The following is a 16,792-nucleotide window of genomic DNA, read 5'->3' on the forward strand; positions in this document are numbered from 1 at the left end:
AAGAACGGCAGAGACTGTTCCCTCAAGAACACCTATTAATTTCTTTGTCTTGTCCCTGCAGGTGGCCAAGGTGTTGTGGTGGTATTACTTTTCCAAAGTCATTGAATTTGCTGACACCATTTTCTTTGTGTTACGGAAGAAAAACAGTCAAATTACTTTCCTTCATGTTTATCATCACGCCACCATGTTTAACATCTGGTGGTGTGTCATGAACTGGATACCTTGTGGTCAAAGTGAGCATTTTATCCTTTTTTTAAAATGCCTAAATATGTGATCAAGATATATACATTTATGAAAGATAAATAGACCGTTCAAAGCTCCAATGGATAAACAAACAAACATACGCTGGGTATTTTCATTTATCCCAGATTTGGCAGTAACTGGAGTTAATCTTTGTGGTTGCTGAGGCACACTCTAAAATGAACAGCAGCTGCTATTCAGTTGCCGTTTTGTGGTGTTATCAGATTTTATAAAGTGACAGTGACCCTCTCAGATATTCCTCCTTTCAGCAGAATTTGTGATGGATAAAAATGCACGGAATAGATACCCCTGTGGGTATTTCAGTTGAAATTCTAATCTTTGCTGGCTGGCGTTGCACAGAGGCCCGGCTTTCTCTCCTTTAAGTATTTGAATACAAAGAGCCCCAGACAGAGAATGGGATTTATTACTGCCCGTTGCTGTAGTAAAGCTTCGAGCGGCAGCAGCTTATAAGATCTGCTTTTTCAGTGGATCAAGGAGTAGCAAATAAAAAAATGGACTGCTGACAGCATTAAGTCTTTTCTCCTTCTGACTTGCAAAGGAGGAAGAAACTACCTGTTGAGCACAATTGGTTGTGTATTATCTGTCTTTTCACTTGCGGGACTGATGAAGAGATGAATAGCTCTATCAAAGCCCCACTTCCACAGATGCATAATAAATAGCACAGGGGTACCATCCTTATCTGCAAGAATGAGTGGAATACGTTTCAGATTTGTTCTGGCAAAATTCCTCTTGACTGAGGTGAAAGTGGGCCTTCATAGGCTGTGGGGGAGGAAGAGGACAGTTCGTTGTCTGAGACAGCCTTGACTCCAAAAAAGAGAGGCTCTGCAAAAAAAATTTAATTTCTCAGATTGTCCACAGGCTTCAGTGTGGTTGTTAGAAACGGTCTCTTTTATAGGAACTGTGCTGTGTTGATAAATTTAATTTGATTCTTACAGGTTTCTTTGGACCCACCTTGAACAGTTTTATTCATGTCCTCATGTATTCCTACTATGGTTTGTCTGTGATTCCATCCATGCACAAGTATTTGTGGTGGAAGAAATACCTCACACAAGCACAACTGGTAAGCTTACATTCTCATTTACTTTTGTTGATTTTCATTTTGAAACATAAAATTCCTCAGCGGTAGGCCAAACTGCCTTACCAGCCAACTTGAAAGAAGGATCTGGTCTGATCCAGTTGGCTTGTTCTTATGTTCGTATGTTCTTAAGGATAGGGCAAAACCTCAGAGGGAGAAAAAACTGATTCAGTCTCGTACAGCATCACTGCATCAAACTTTTAAAGATGTTATACAATGAGTTTGAGAACCAGTGTGGTGTTGTGGCTGAGTGGCAGACTCTAATCTGGGGAAACTGGTTTGATTCCCCACTCCTCCACTTGAAGACCGCTGGGTGACTTTGGGCCAGTCACAGTTCTCTCAGAGCTCTGTCAGCCCACATGGAGGCAGGCTGTGGTAAACCACCAGTGAATGTCTCTTGCCTTGAAAACCCTGTGGGATCACCATAAGTCAGCTGTGGGATCACCATAAGTCATAAGGGTCTAGGACCGTGGTGGCGAACCTCTGGCACTCCAGATGTTATGGACTACAATTCCCATCAGCCCCTGCGAGCATGGCCAGGGGCTTATGGGAATTGTAGTCCATAACATCTGGACTGCCAAAGGTTCACCACAACTGGTCTAGGAGGAAGATAATAGCGTCCTATCTAGAATTATGTCATATAGTAAGTGGGACTGTCACATTAAGTGACAGGCGAATTCCAGTTTGGCTGAGATCATTATGTAGCTTGTTCAGTGAAGCTCTGTTCATCTTGCTGGCACCTCATTTTATTCTCCTCCTCCATAGTCCATCATTTACAATCCCCTTTATAATCATGCACTATTATTGGGAGAACCAGCCTGACGTAGTGGTTAGAATACAGGACCTGGGAGAACCAGGTTCGAACTCCTCTCTGCCATGGATCATCTGCTGGATAACCTGGGGCCAATTTTACTCTCTGCTTGACCTTCAGGGTTGTCGTGAGGCTAAAACAGAAAACAGGGCAATGCACTTTCCCACTGGGGAGAATGCCATTGTTTAAAATGAAGTAAATACATTCACATTTAAAGTTATTTTCACTGCAGTCCTGTGCAGAATTTGCTGTTTTAAAAGTAACCTGAGCTACCAGCCATAATCAGTCAAATAGGATGGTATCCCACTTTATCCTCACAACAAACCGGTAAATTTGGCAAGGCTGTCAAGTGGCCGAAGTAGAAATTTCCTCAGGGCCTGTTCCAATACTTCAAAGTCAGGAAATTGTTGAAGGGGCCACTCAATATAAAACTGCTAAACAGCAAAAACAGATATGTATTTATTACAAATTAAAATCATCTACTCTTGTAAAAGGCCCATAATAGCCTACTTCGTACATACACTATCACAATTATAATGCATAAAAGGGTGGAAGTCTGGTAGCTAAACACTGCATGACTGTATTGCTTTTGACCACTGAGAAAGGCCAATTGGCTGAAATGCACCTATTTTTAATGGTCAAAAAAGTATCCCTTTGAACCTTCCTGTGCATTGTTATTGTGATATTGTGTATATGAGGTACCCTGCTTCCCTGAAAATAAGACATAGTAGAGGTTTTGCTGAAGTGCTAAATATAAAGCATTCCCCGAAAGTAAGACATAGCAAAGTTTTTATTTGGAAGCATGCCCGTCGACCAGAGCATGCAGCTGTGGAGCGGAAAAATAAGATATCTCCTGAAAATAAGACATAGCGCATTTTTGGGAGCAAAAATTAATATAAGAAACTGTCTTATTTTCAGGGAAACAGGGTAGGCTATTATGGGGCCTTTACAAATGTAGATGATTTCAATTTGTAAAAAATACATACATGTTTTTGATATTTAGTGGTCTCTTAAGCAATTTCTTGACCTTTTAGGTGCTTAATTCTAGTTTTGTAGAAGAGGAATTTGGCTTACTGTCTTCTTTCTCTCCCCCCCTCCCCCCCCCACAACACCCTGTGAGGTGGGTGGGGGTGAGAGAGCTTCGAAGTCACATAGCGGTAATGCAGAATTTGCAGATGTGTTTGGGAAAGGAGCAGGAGGGGATTTGGGCCCTCACCAAGGCCAGATTGTTCTAATGATGTGTGTCTCTCCCCCCCCCCCCACAGATTCAGTTTGTGCTCACAATTACACACACGCTCAGTGCCGTTGTGAAACCATGTGGCTTTCCCTTTGGTTGTCTGGTCTTCCAGTCCTCGTACATGACAACGCTGGTCATTCTGTTCATTAACTTTTATGTTAAGGTAAGCTGCGAAAGGTGAAGATACCTATGTTGTGAAGATACCGATGTGTCACTATTTGTCATAAGGGGGATATACACTTGTAGGGGGCCTTGTGAAATTAATGAATGAAGCCCTTTAACGGTATTGTCGAAGGATTTCACAGCCGGGATAAACTGGCTGTTTTGGGTTTTCTTTTCTTTTTTAAAAATTTATGTATTCATAATTTTGTGCAAGAGTAATACAAAGTTTGATGGTGAAATTACAGATTACAAATTATACTGGTTAATCAGTAGTATTATTAGCAACAAAAATTACTATCAAAAGTTAATACATTAGGATAGGAAAGAAGAAAAAAGCAATACTAAAAAACTAATAGAAAGAGAGTAGAATTAAGCAGGTACGATAAGATAGAAATCGTTTCCATAGTGGGGACCTTCCCCCCCATCTAATACAGAACTGTATACTAATCAGTGAAATTGGCAAACAGAATACTCACTTCAATTGTTTGTTGTTAAACATATACATAATCAAGCAAAGGAAAGGTAAATAGTGAGTAAACCTTCTAGTGGCATTTCTAAGATTCATAAATTATATCTATTTTGTATATTTATCCCAATTCTCCCATTCGGCTTCTTGGGAATTAGGCCCAGTTAAATCTTTGTTCTTAATATAAAGATGGTGTGATATTAAATCAGCAGTGTATTCCAATGTTTTGGGTTTTCCAGGCTGCGTGGTTGTGGTCTGGTAGTCTTTGCTCCTCATGTTTTGCCCTGTGGCTGGCATCTGCAGGCAAAACGTTATGAGCAAAAGCTACTTGATCACAGCCACACAGCCTGGGAAACCCACAACAGCAAACCCTCTGTTACTAGAGGAAGACCGACAGACACGGATTAACAAACCGTTGGGAAACAGCCACCCAAGCTCACAGCTGGTTTTGTCAAACTTTCCCTGAACATGACAATGGAATCCTATTAAATTTCAAAATCATGACTCGTGCCAGATCTCACCGAGAGAGTGAGCGGGAAACACCTCCTCATCAACCCTGCAACATTCAATGCAGTGTGATAATGTTTCCAGTGGGGGTGTCCAATTCTGCCATGTAAAGAGTCTTTTTCGCAAGCTTCTCACTTGCCTTCGACCCCCATGATAAGAAAACATGACAGCAAAATCAAATTCCACAAGATTTTAATAAGGTAAAAATAAAATGGAATCCAGCAAACCGAATACAGTAAAAACAGTTGAAGTATAGCGTATGCATGGGAAATGGAAGCTAAAATTAAAGTCTCAGAGCTAAAATCCAAAGCTAGCTTCAAATTGTTGGCCTCAAATGGGAACACTGAATTTTCCTCTGCATCAAACTAGACAAGGGGCAAGTCACAGATGAGAGTCACAGTCAGAGGCGGAGCGCTCACAGGGACATGTGGGGTAACATGTCTCCGGGCACACACCAGCTGGTCACATGGGGTGGAGAATCACCCCCCACCTCTGCCTGCCAGGTTGCTCCACTGCCGGGCGCCCCTCAGCCCCGCCCCTCCTTTAGCGGGCAGAAGCTCTGCAGGCTGAAGGAGCAGCCTGGTGGGATGGGACTGAAGAGTGCCCGGTGGCAGCCCAGCTAGTTAAATGGGGCACCGGAGGGGGCACAGGTGCTCAGAATAGGTTTTGTCCTGGGCGCCATTTCCCCCCCTCCTATGCCTGTGGTCACAGTGTATGGATGCAGAGAAGCAGCTTCCTGCAGTTTTTCTTGATGGGACAAATCTAGTCAATCCAATACACATGTTGTGCTTCCACGAGCAATCTCGTATTAGGAAGTCTTATAATTTCCCCTTCAAAACTAGAGCCAGCCTGGAACCCAACCTGTGACCTGAAAGCCACAGGCCGTGTGTTACCAACATAAAATACCATATATATTAAATACATGCTGCAAGAATAACGGTGGTTGGGGCAGGCATCATTAGCTGAATGGATCCTTGCAGAGGATTTAAAGTCAGCCCACAACATGCGCCAGTGAATCAACACAGCTCCTCCTGCATAATTAACTTGCAAGTCACATTGTTAACAATTCAGTAAAATAGATGACTGTGATTTTTTTTTTTGAAGCACACAGTGCTATCCCGACAATGCCGGACTTCAAAACGCGGCTTACTGGTGGAAAAAAAAGTGACATTTTATATTTTGAGGCCAAATTGCCACATTGCTGGTTTTCATGAATGAGCCTTAATTATCTGAATAGTGACATCGATTTGGGGAGCTTTGAGACCAGGCGGGCAAAAAACAGAAGCCACATTTGGAACGTTGCACTTCACTGTCTTGTGATCCATAGTTAGGTTGTCAGCTACTGAAAAGAGATGAAAGATTCGTCCATCTGGCAGGGTGGGTTTTAGGTCTCAGACCTTGAATCAATAAACGGACTCTGTATTGTTGATTAGCAGCATTTGTTGGCAGGCAATAAAGCACCCATCTTGCTGAAGCCAGTTCTGGCAAACCTGGCTTTTGCGAACTCCTTTATTCAGAATTGGTCCCCCTCCCATTTTCCCAAAGAATGTGAGGAAGAGTTATTATGGAACCAAAGCGCCCCAAGGTCAGCGACAGGTAGAGATAAAGCCACCTGGTCTCCTTCTCCCACAGGACAATGGAAACATCCCGTTTCCCGGGAGACCAGAACCCTAGTTATCTACTCAGTGTGTGAAGCCATAAAGTAGAAATCAAGTTCAAGTTCTCTGTTCTCCTGTGAGGGTCCCTTTACGTCTTTGGGACCCACCGTGCCCCCCCCTCCCTCTTCCCTTGTTAGGAGGATTTTTAAGTAAGGGTTTTGCAGGATGCCAATTTCATGTAGCAATCGCTGTTTTAAATTAAATTAATATTTTAGAGTTCATGGGGCTGAGTTCTTAATGTTAGGTATTTATTTGTTGTTATTTACTCGCCCCTCTTGTTATTGTATTTTATGTTGATGTTGTACACTGCCCAGAGCCCTCGGGGGATGGGGCTGTATACCAAATTGAATAATAATAATAATAATAATAATAATAATAATAATAATAATAATAATGATGATGATGATGATGATGATGATGATGATGAAGATGAACGAATGTCCCATTACAGCAGTGGTAACACTTTTCAGGCTGTTTATATATATATATATCTTGTAGCGATTATATTGAGTTAGGAATGCATCTCAATCACTGACACAGGAAACACACCCACATTTATTCTCATGAATCTCACCATACATCGAAGTTCCCTTTTATCCAAATGGGAGATTGCTGGCTGAGCTCTGAATGATTCCCTATAGATTTTGGAAGAGTGGATAATGGCCATCTATTTACTAACAGAAGGAGCACAGTCCAGCTTTAAGGATGATACAGAAGTGCTTCACATAGGGAAAGGAGGCGAGGAATTGCAGTACAATCCTATGGTCTCCATGCTGGTTGCACTCCTACTCAAGTAGATGGTAAAGTGAAGCTTTTCATCTCATTGACAAAAGATCCAGTTATCTGGTCTGTGCCAACTTTTGTGGCCACAGTGGGCTCTAAGCAACAGCAGGAGCCCATTTGCAAGAAGTGTGTATGGCTTAGTTTATTCTGCATATTTATCTTTGTTGTATTTCTCTGGTTTTGGCAATACTGCCTTTTCCTGTTAATCACAACTACAAATGTCCTTGTACCTGGGAAAATGCCATTTTATGAACCAAGAGGTGCACAACTGAACAACAGCTTTTTTTTAAAAAAAGAAAGAAAATATCACAGTTGTACTACTACAGTAATCCAGTATGATAGAATTACTACCGGTGGTAGGATACGCTTGTGCAGAGAAAAGGCTGCTCTGCATTTATGAGGACATAGTTCAGCTGAGAAACGACTCTTCTGCAAAATCTTGCTTATCAACAATTCCATGGGAAAAGATGCTGCTATGCGTTTGTTTGAACATCTGCAGGACCCCCCAGCACCCACCCCATTGGCCTAGATTTAGTGCCAGGGTCAGCAGTTCTCCTCCTGCAGTGAGCTGGTTCCCAATTGCTACAGAAAAGAAGGCATGATCCACTAACGCTGCTATCTTAAAAGGAACAGGGTTTCGCCTCTAGTGTGGCCAGGAGTCAATGCAGATATCAAGTGGCTAGGAAAGGAATTCCTCTATGGTCGTCTCCCCACTTACCTCGACCACCCTTTGCTGCGCGCTATTCTCGGCACGCGCATTTCTGGCGCGCTCCTGGGCTTCCCCCCGACCGCGGGGTCATCAAAAGGCACCGTTTTGAGGAGCGCCAGGAATGATGCGTGCTGTGGGGGCGCGACAGCAGCAGCGTCAGGGCGGCTGCGTTGTCGCCGCCCCTGTAGTGGGGAGTGCCAGGGGACCCCGCGCTACTTGGGGAGAGTAGCGCGCAGCAGCAGGTAAGTGGGGAAACAACCTATGTCCACTGAATGATTTGAAGTTAAGAAATAGCAAGTACTTCATACACTTACGTTTTTATACCATAAAACAAAAAAGTACTTCAGTGTGAAATGAGGGTGACCAAGAGATACAATAAATTAACTCTGAAATTACTAGGCACCCCAACAAAATTTCTAGGTTCCTATATGCTTTTTCGTCTTCTTAAGACATAGGAAGAAGTCATAATTTTGTTTCTTTTGGGGTTTTTTTTAGACATATCGGAAAAGACCTTCAAGGACGGAATTGAAAGATGTCTCTCCTGTGACAGAAATCAAGAACGGGTACCACAAAGAGTACATCATGGCAGCTAACGGCACTCTGAACAATAAAAAAGCGCAATAAGTAGTATACTTTAATAATACACTGTAGTCTACAAACTTCCTCCCAGATTTTTTCCTAAATGAGACCGAGGGCAATCCTAAGTGGGTCTACTCAGAAGTAAGTCTCGTTTTATTCACTGGGGCTTACTCCTAGGAAAGTGTTCTTAAGAGCCTGAGTTGATCATACAATTGTGCAGCCGTAGGGCAACTTTGGTTTCAGTTTGGTTACAAGTATCTTACTCCCAAATGCTTAACTCAGCTGTTGTTTAAGGTTAAAAAGGCAACGTAGTTTTTAATATTTTGATAAAAACCACCAGCAAAATGATGTTAGGGGTGGCTGCTATTATAATCTTTATCACTCAGTCAAAACAATGTCACGTTTGATTTTTAACAGGGGCTGAATCCCTGACACGATTCTCGCTTCAGAAAATTGAAGTGTGGTTGCATTTTGTGCTTGCATTCTACAATTAGGATTTTATTCCGTCCGAGGGCTGCTTCATTCATAATAGTGGTTCTGTCATACAGAGTAATGTTGGCGTTAGGCAAACCATGTACTTTATTTCATTTACATGGCGTTGCAAAAACTATCTCCTTCACCTCATTCCATCACTAGATTGATTTGGGGTGGTCCTTAAGTTGTATGCCCATGGCAGTTTTATTGCCACCATTGCATGTCCCAAAATGGCTTCCGTTACAGCCAAGAGGAAGGAATTGACGAAGGCCCCGTTCAGCTTTTACTACTACAAGTTAGTGCCAATGGAGGTATCAGCTCCTCATGATCTGCCATGAAAACGTACAGACAGTGGTATCCCCTCCACTTTAAAAATGGCAGGAGGTTAAAAATCAACAAGCAGATTGGCTGCCATTTGCCTCACAGTAAACATGCCTCAGACACCAGATCTCACATACCCTAAAAACTGTGACTGCTGTTGTGACAGATGATGGTACATTGTTCATTGCCTTTTTGCCCTCCCATTCCCTGGCTTAGAAAGGCACAGTATTATGTGATAGAAAACCAGTTTGCTAGAAGCATACTTGTTAAAAGAGGGGGAAAGATCAAAGTAATCCTAATAGCTTATACATTTAAGAATTCTTAATAGCTTATACATTCCTAACAGCAGCAGATTTTACCCCTCGTTGGTCCCCTTTTTTGATTATGGAAGCATAAAATGCACATCCAAGTTGTCCAACAACAGGGCAGGAGCCCGTTTAGTTGAGTGAACATCTCCAGCTTCTATAAGATCTTCCTTCTGTGGTCATCTAGCATTTCCTACACCTGCTTTAGGGATGGCTGTCATGAGTGCAGCTTAAAGCTCCTCTCACCAAATGCTAGGGTGGTAAGAAGTTAAGAACATAAGAAAGGGCCTGCTGGATCAGACCAGAGTCCATCTAGTCCAGCTCTCTGCTACTTGCAGTGCCATTGGGAGCTCACATGCAGGAGGTGAAAGCAATGGCCTTCTGTGGCTGTTGCTCCCGAGCACCTGGTCTGCTAAGGCATTTGCAATCTCAGATCAAAGAGGATCGAGATTGGTAGCCATAAATCGACTTCTCCTCCATAAATCTGTCCAAGCCCCTTTTAAAGCTATCCAGGCCATCACCACCTCCTGTGGCAGCATAGTCTAAACACCAATCACATGTTGCGTGAAGAAGGGTTTCCTTTTATTAGTCCTAATTCTTCCCCCCAGCATTTTCAATGTATGACCCCTGGTTCTAGTATTGTGAGAGAGAACAATTTCTGTCAACATTTTCTACCCCATGCATAATTTTATAGACTTCAATCATATCCCCCCTCAGACTTCTCCTCTCCAAACTAAAGAGTCCCGAATGCTGCAGCCTCTCCTCATAAGGAAGGTGCTCCAGTCCCTCAATCATCCTCGTTGCCCTTCTCTGCACTTTTTCTATCTTTTTCTCTGCACTTTTTCTAGTTGAGTATGAGTACTGGAGGCAATATCAGGGGAAGGATTTGTCTCTGGGTCAACTGCTGGCCAGCCATGGTGACTGGTAGGCTGCTGTACAAAGACAGAGCAGTGGACCATACAAACCACTGGTCCGATCCAGCAGAGCATTATCTGCAATTCCAGCACCCTTTTGTAACACATGATCCAGTCTTCTTTCAAACAAGGTTTCACAGCTATCAGATGCATTTCCCGCTCACTTAAGGACTGTTTCTGGAAATGGAGAGTGACAGAGCTCGGTTCAGGGAGCCATCTGTAAACAACAGCCGAACAAACTGAAATCACCAAGTTGGCTTGCCAGAAAAGAAGGCTGGGCTGGCTAGAACTGACAGCGCCACCAACAGGAGGGATGCTGTTAGTGCCGCAGTTAATCCAACTCAGCTGCATCACCCCAAGATAGCGTAACAAAACTGCAAAGTTCACCATTCTGTGTGTATTAATTGCCATGTTGCTGCTGTCACAGTCCTGGCTGCAGTGAAATCAGCTGTTTTAGCCGACCTACACACCAAACAAAACGCAAGGGCTTCCTCCCTTCGTACGCTTCTTCATAAAAGTATTGGGTGTGCATGATGAAAAAATCAGTGAGTTCCAACCCACTCTCCCCAAATGGGATCATCTATTCCAGGGGTGTCCAACTCTGGTGCTTCAGATGTTCATGGACTACAATTCCCATCAGTCAATTGGCCATGCCAGGAGCGGATGGGAATTGTAGTCCATGAACATCTGAAGTGCCAGAGTTGGTCAGCACCATCAGCCCAACCTATGCAACTCAGTTGTAGCTATGACATTATACAGACATGGTCACACAACAGGCACAGAGAAACAGTTGCAGAGGCAACAGTAAACAAACAGGGCTCATGCAGATAAGGTTCCCGCAGAGGACCTCAAAGTGTTATCTTCAGAAATACAGCCATGAATCCATGCATTGTAAGGCTCACCCCACGATGACTTATTAGCCTTTATATGGCATTTCTGCTCTCAAATGGCTGGTTATTTGATCAGTTTGATCCTCCCCAGGTTGTAGATGGGGAAAGCAAGGCTGAGAAAGAATGGCTTGGCCAAGCTCACACCATGAGGCCAGTGCAGGGTAGGGGCCTTCGGGGTAGCTTTGCAATTCAGCTCTCCACTTCTACATCAACAGCAGCACTCGGGGAGTTTTCCTTCCCCTTGTGGCTCTAACTCTGATTCTGTAAGACTGAAAACACAGATGAGAAGAAGGTTATAGCAGAATGGAGGATTAAGAAGGAAATCAGAGGGGCCCAGCACAGGAACCAGCCAGCCACATGCGTATCTTACAGTTTTAAAAAAACGTATGTAACCCAAGCCCGGGGTCTGCAACCTGTGGCTCTCCAGATGTTCATAGACTACACTTCCCATCAGCCCCTGCCAGCATGGCCAATTAAGCACAAGCATTTTATTGTCATTGTGCATGCACAACGAAATTTACAGCAGCATTCCTCGATGCACACAATTTGACTCATACATCATCCTCACTTTCCCCTTCCTCCATCTATCCCTACACAGCCCCAAACACATCAACACGAAGCCGTGGAGTTTAGCATAGCCACAGCTCCAGAGTGGAAGCTGTCTCTAAGCCTCTTTGTCCTAGTTTTGATAGACCTGTATCGTCTGCCAGATGGTAACAGTTCAAAAAGAGAGTGTGCTGGATGAGATAGGTCCCTCAGAATATTTTGGGCTTTTTTTTAGGCTTCAGGAATTATAGAGTTCTTCCAAGGAGGAATTGGCCATGCTGGCATGGGCTGATGGGATTTGTAGTCCATGAACATCTGGAGAGCCGCAGGTTGCAGACGCCTGACCAAAGCACAGTTATCAGTGGAATTTACTTCTGAGAAAACTTATCTAAAATCAAGCTGCCAGGTATACTTGCTCCACTTTTTTTTTTTAATTAAGGCAGCATCGTCACTGAAAGGCAACACAAGGGAAAGGTCCGGATAGGCTGTGAGGCTATTACTAAGCTATAGGATCATGTTAGCTAATAATGTCAGCAGAGAAATGAATATCCCAATGTTTCAGGCAACCAGTGGGGATGGACTTCTGCAATCAACACAAGTAATGATATGATGGAATATGGGAACAAAAGTACTATGTTGTTCCTTCAGCAGAACTGTTGAAACCCGATACACCATTTTAAAGGAAAACTTTGTGAAGAGGTTCCAAACAATCCATTTGAATTGAAAGTTCCCGTGTAAATGTTTCTACTAATATATGTTATGAGTGCCTACATGGTGTAGTAAAGAGTACTGATTAAGTTTCAGGAGGCGTGGGTTCAAAACTCTATTCACTGGGTGATCTTTGGCAATATGTACACTTTTATCCTAATTTATGTCCCAAGGTTGAAGAGAAAGTCGAACAAGCGAACCATTTCAGCCAACCTGAGCTTCTAGGGAGAAAGGGCACCTAAAAGTATAGATAGAATTCAGTAATGGCGAACCTTTGGCACTCCAGATGTTCATGGACTACAATTCCCATCAGCCCCTGCCAGCATGGCCAATTGGCCACCACAGAGATAGATAATGAAATCTTCACTGAAACCCTCAGAGTGTGAATAAATTCCACAGATGCCTTTTTAGACGATGTGATTTACGGAATCTGTGGTCATTTGAGAGCTGGGGTAACACAGTTGAGTGCAGAGCTGAGAGCATGTTTGAATCCTCGCTCTTCTGTGGAAATCCATTGGTGACATTGGGCCTCTCTCAGCCTAGTATACCTCACAAAGTTGTTGTTGTGAGGATAAGGTGAAGGAGGGGAGAAGGATAGAATATAGAGTTACAAAAATAACGTAAAACCTCTCATTAAACTTGTTCAGAAGTGATGTGATCCCCCTATTCCAGTACTTGGTGATTGCAAAAGCTGGGGAAATTATTGTCTACATTTTACCCTGAGGCACTTTGAATTATTAAGACAATAAAAACGAGTCATTGAATGTGCTCCACCTTGCTATGCCAAAGGTTTCTTGAGAGGCTAGCCCACCAGACATCGAAGAGATTGCCCTTTCTTTCTTTCTTTCTTTCTTTCTTTCTTTCTTTCTTTCTTTCTTTCTTTCTTTCTTTCTTTCTTTCTTTCTTTCCTTCTTTCTTTCACGTTTTAAAAAGGAACAATGCCTTACTCAATCTTTCAAAGGGCTGACAAAATATGCTATCTTACAAATGCAAAAACACTGGATAAATTGGAATCGGGTATGCTTCACAAGCAAAAACAGAGACCATAATCAAGACGCTGCTATTCTGAAAGGAATACCCAGAATGAAAACTTTTAAAAGTGATTCTCCTGTAATGTACCACTGAAATAAATACCTTTTACAGCCAGTATATTTTATGGTCTTTCGTTTGTTCCTACTTTGTGGCACTGAAATACTTTGGAAGATGCCAGGATTTTCTCTTTTCGGTGGCATACTTGTGCCCCCGTTGGGTGATGGTTCTTCCTTATTCTCGAAAGAATGCTACGGGGCCCACCAATGGCCTCCCCCACCCCCAGACTGTGCACCGGCTACACAAAAGCCCTTCTGCTTCCCCCCACCCTCTCTCAACACCCCCACCCCCACCCAGGAGCAAGCTGCCTACGGCAGAGCAAAGATAGCAGGCCACCCTCCCCACTTCCTGAACAAAACCCTCCCACTTACCCCCACCCTCTCCAAACACCTGACTCAGAAGTACCCCCCCTGCAGTGGAGAAAAGGTAGCAAGCCCCCCCCCCCCCGCGCACCCTGGACAAAACCCTCCCGTTTCCCCCTACCCTTTCCAAATCCCCAACCCAGAAGTAACCCACCTGCAGAGGGTCAAAGACAGCAGACCATCATTTCCCCTCGGCCCAGAGAAAGCACTCCCAATTCCCTCACCTTCTCCCCAATCCCAGACTAAGGCTAGCCTGCTGGGCCAAAGGCACCAAAGCTCCCTCTCCACCAACTACACAAAAGCCCTCCTGTTCGCCTCCCCTCTCCCAAACCACAGCTGCTCTCCCCTTCCCCAGTCCCCCACCAACCTCCCCCAAATGACAAGACTACCCACCTGACAACGAGGAACACCTGAAGCCTGCGGTAATTCTGGCTCGGGCTGGCCCAGAGACTGGTGTGGGACAGACAACTGGGGGCGGGGGCAAGGAAGGAAGCCAGGGGGTGGGGGGGGGAGAGAATATCCTGGCTTGGCTTCCCTCCCCCTTCCTTGCTAGAGCCCATTTCAAGTTGAAATGGTCTTTAGTGCTAGTGTCATATATAAACTATTAGCTACTCCCAATCATGGTAACAAATTTCAGAGGGGTTAATCTATTGCGGCAAAAACAAACACAAGTCTTACAGCACCTTCGAGATCTGAGGAAATGCAATCTAGTCGATGAAGCCTTATGCTAGAATAAAAGAATATTTAATCTGTAAAAACACATCAAGGCTCCTGTTTTGTCACACTGAAGGTGTCTGTCTCCGAAAGCGAACAGCTAACGAGGTAGTTTGCAAACAAAATGCCCATTTGTCAAAGGCTTTCACGGCCGGATTCAACTGGTTCTGGTGGGTTTTCTGGGCTGTGTGGCCGTGGTCTGGCGGATTTTGTTCCTAAAGTTTCACCTGCATCTGTGGCTGGCATCTTCAGAGGTGTATCACAGAGAAAAGTCTGTTTCTCACTGTGTCTAAGTTAATGATTGGTTCCCCACCCTGGGACATGGACAATATACCACACTAAACTTTCCCTTCTCACTTAGACACAGTGAGAAACAGACTTTTCTCTGTGATACACCTCTGAAGATGCCAGCCACAGATGCAGGCGAAACGTTCGGAACAAGATTTACCAGACCACGGCCACACTGCTCGGAAAACCCTCCAGAACCAAAATGCCCATTTAATGATAAAGGAAACACTTTAAAAGCTCTCTTTTGATCTGCCAAACCCTCAATATTTTCTCTGCTTAGGATAAGCCAAGTTGTCTCAAAGCAAGCATGATTTAAAAAAAGGTGTAGTTACAAAATTGATAAGACCCCAGCCGGGATTATAAAATTGGCACAGGTAAAGACAGAAATAAGTCACAGTACCGTACAAACCCTTGAATGCTCTCAGCATTTCAGCTATTTTGAAGCCAGGAAGCTCTTCTATGCTGCCCTCAGGTGGGCATGAAAAAAAATGCACAACAGTTAGGACCCTTTTAATAGCTCTGAATAGTACAGACAGTCAATTGCGTACGGCTCAGGATTAAGGGTAAATTAGCAAACAATCTTCAATAGTTATCTAGGCATTTGCCTTGGAGGGTCTTTAGGTTTATTTCAACCAAACTTAATCAGTCAGAAGCAACAATGGAAACTCTCTCTCTCTCTTCTTCAAGGTCTATCATCTTTTCAAACTGTGGGGAAGAAAAAAAAAGAGGGGTATATCTCAGAGATCTGCTCAGTGTGAAAATCAGAAGATTTAAAAGTGACAATTCATTATCAATGATCCAGTGTATTTAAAGGGTGGAACGCTGAGCCGTGATTCACTCAACACACATGACAAATAAATAGTGGAATTATTTCCAGCGATAAAAAAGAGTTACAGAGAACAATGCATTTTCAACTGGGGGGGGGGCAGTTCCAGTCTGCTAATGAGAAATCGCACAGTGATGCGCTCCATTCAAGGCCAGACAAATTTCTTTTTAAAACACATTTAAAAGGCTTTTAAAACGAAGAGAACCCCTTAAATATCTAGTGTTGCTGTTAAGAAGCATTAAGTGGCTAAATATGGGGCGAAGGAAGCGCCAGAGAGACGCCGAGGAAAATACTTTCCCAACAGCTAAACAATAAAAAATGGATGATTTTTATAACATCCAAATTCTCACTGTGAACCGCTTCTCTGCTTTATTTGATGACGACAATGAAAGGGAGGATGATAAGGTGGCCAAACGACCTTGTGGAAATATAAATAATACAGAAGAGTCTAAAGACATTAGAAAGGATAAGGAAATTGCTACGAAGGCAACCAAGTCGTTAGAATAGCCAGACTGCTCCAATGTACTGCAACTTATTGCTGTAACAGATGGGCATTGTCAAAGGCTTTCACGGCCAGAGTCAACCAATGTTGTGGGTTTTCCGGGCTGTGTAGCCGTGGTCTGGTAGCTCTTGCTCCTAATATTTTGGCTGCATTTATGGCTGGCATCTTCAGAGGTATTTCATAGTTGGATGTGTTTCTCTTCAAGACGCAGTGAAGATGCCAGCCACAGATGCAGGCGAAATGTTAGGAGCAAAAGCTACTAGACCACGGCCACACAGCCCAGAAAATCCACAACCACCAGTACAGATAACAACTAGAATCTGCAATCAGGATACATCATGGGCAAGAATAGGATTTGACTAAGCTTAGCTGCCTACTAAACTCTTTGCATGCAGTCTCACACCTCGGAGTGAGGCAATCAATTACCTTCGACACACAATTCGTGGCATACTGTACATTCCACAAGCAAAGCAATGGATCCACACACAGATAACCACATCAGTTCTAGGAATCAGGGAAGTTTTTGCATATTTGGGCAAAAAAAAACCCACATGAAAAAACACCTCTGTTTCCTTCTTTAGACTCTAAAAACCCCCTAAAAGAAT

The 16,792-nt window shown here is 43.5% G+C and overlaps 2 protein-coding genes across 4 annotated transcripts in view; one reads left to right on the forward strand and one right to left on the reverse strand.

The window, feature by feature from the left end:
- ELOVL2 (ELOVL fatty acid elongase 2) overlaps positions 1-8,640 on the forward strand; it is a 36,515-nt gene extending 27,875 nt beyond the window's left edge. The window contains exons 4-7 of the mRNA XM_048508515.1: positions 62-233; positions 1,197-1,321; positions 3,413-3,547; positions 8,165-8,640. Coding sequence (XP_048364472.1) covers positions 62-233; positions 1,197-1,321; positions 3,413-3,547; positions 8,165-8,293 — 561 coding nt within the window. The 3' untranslated portion in view covers positions 8,294-8,640. The remainder of the gene's footprint in view (positions 1-61; positions 234-1,196; positions 1,322-3,412; positions 3,548-8,164) is intronic.
- A 6,775-nt stretch (positions 8,641-15,415) lies between these two features.
- The window catches only part of SYCP2L (synaptonemal complex protein 2 like), a 56,786-nt gene continuing 55,409 nt past the window's right edge, over positions 15,416-16,792 (reverse strand). For all 3 annotated transcript variants that reach the window (XM_048508109.1, XM_048508108.1, XM_048508110.1), the window contains one exon: positions 15,416-15,564. In XM_048508109.1, coding sequence (XP_048364066.1) covers positions 15,560-15,564 — 5 coding nt within the window. In that variant the 3' untranslated portion in view covers positions 15,416-15,559. The remainder of the gene's footprint in view (positions 15,565-16,792) is intronic.

Source organism: Sphaerodactylus townsendi, linkage group LG09, assembly GCF_021028975.2.
Source record: "Sphaerodactylus townsendi isolate TG3544 linkage group LG09, MPM_Stown_v2.3, whole genome shotgun sequence".
NCBI classification, from domain to species: Eukaryota; Metazoa; Chordata; class Lepidosauria; order Squamata; family Sphaerodactylidae; genus Sphaerodactylus; species Sphaerodactylus townsendi.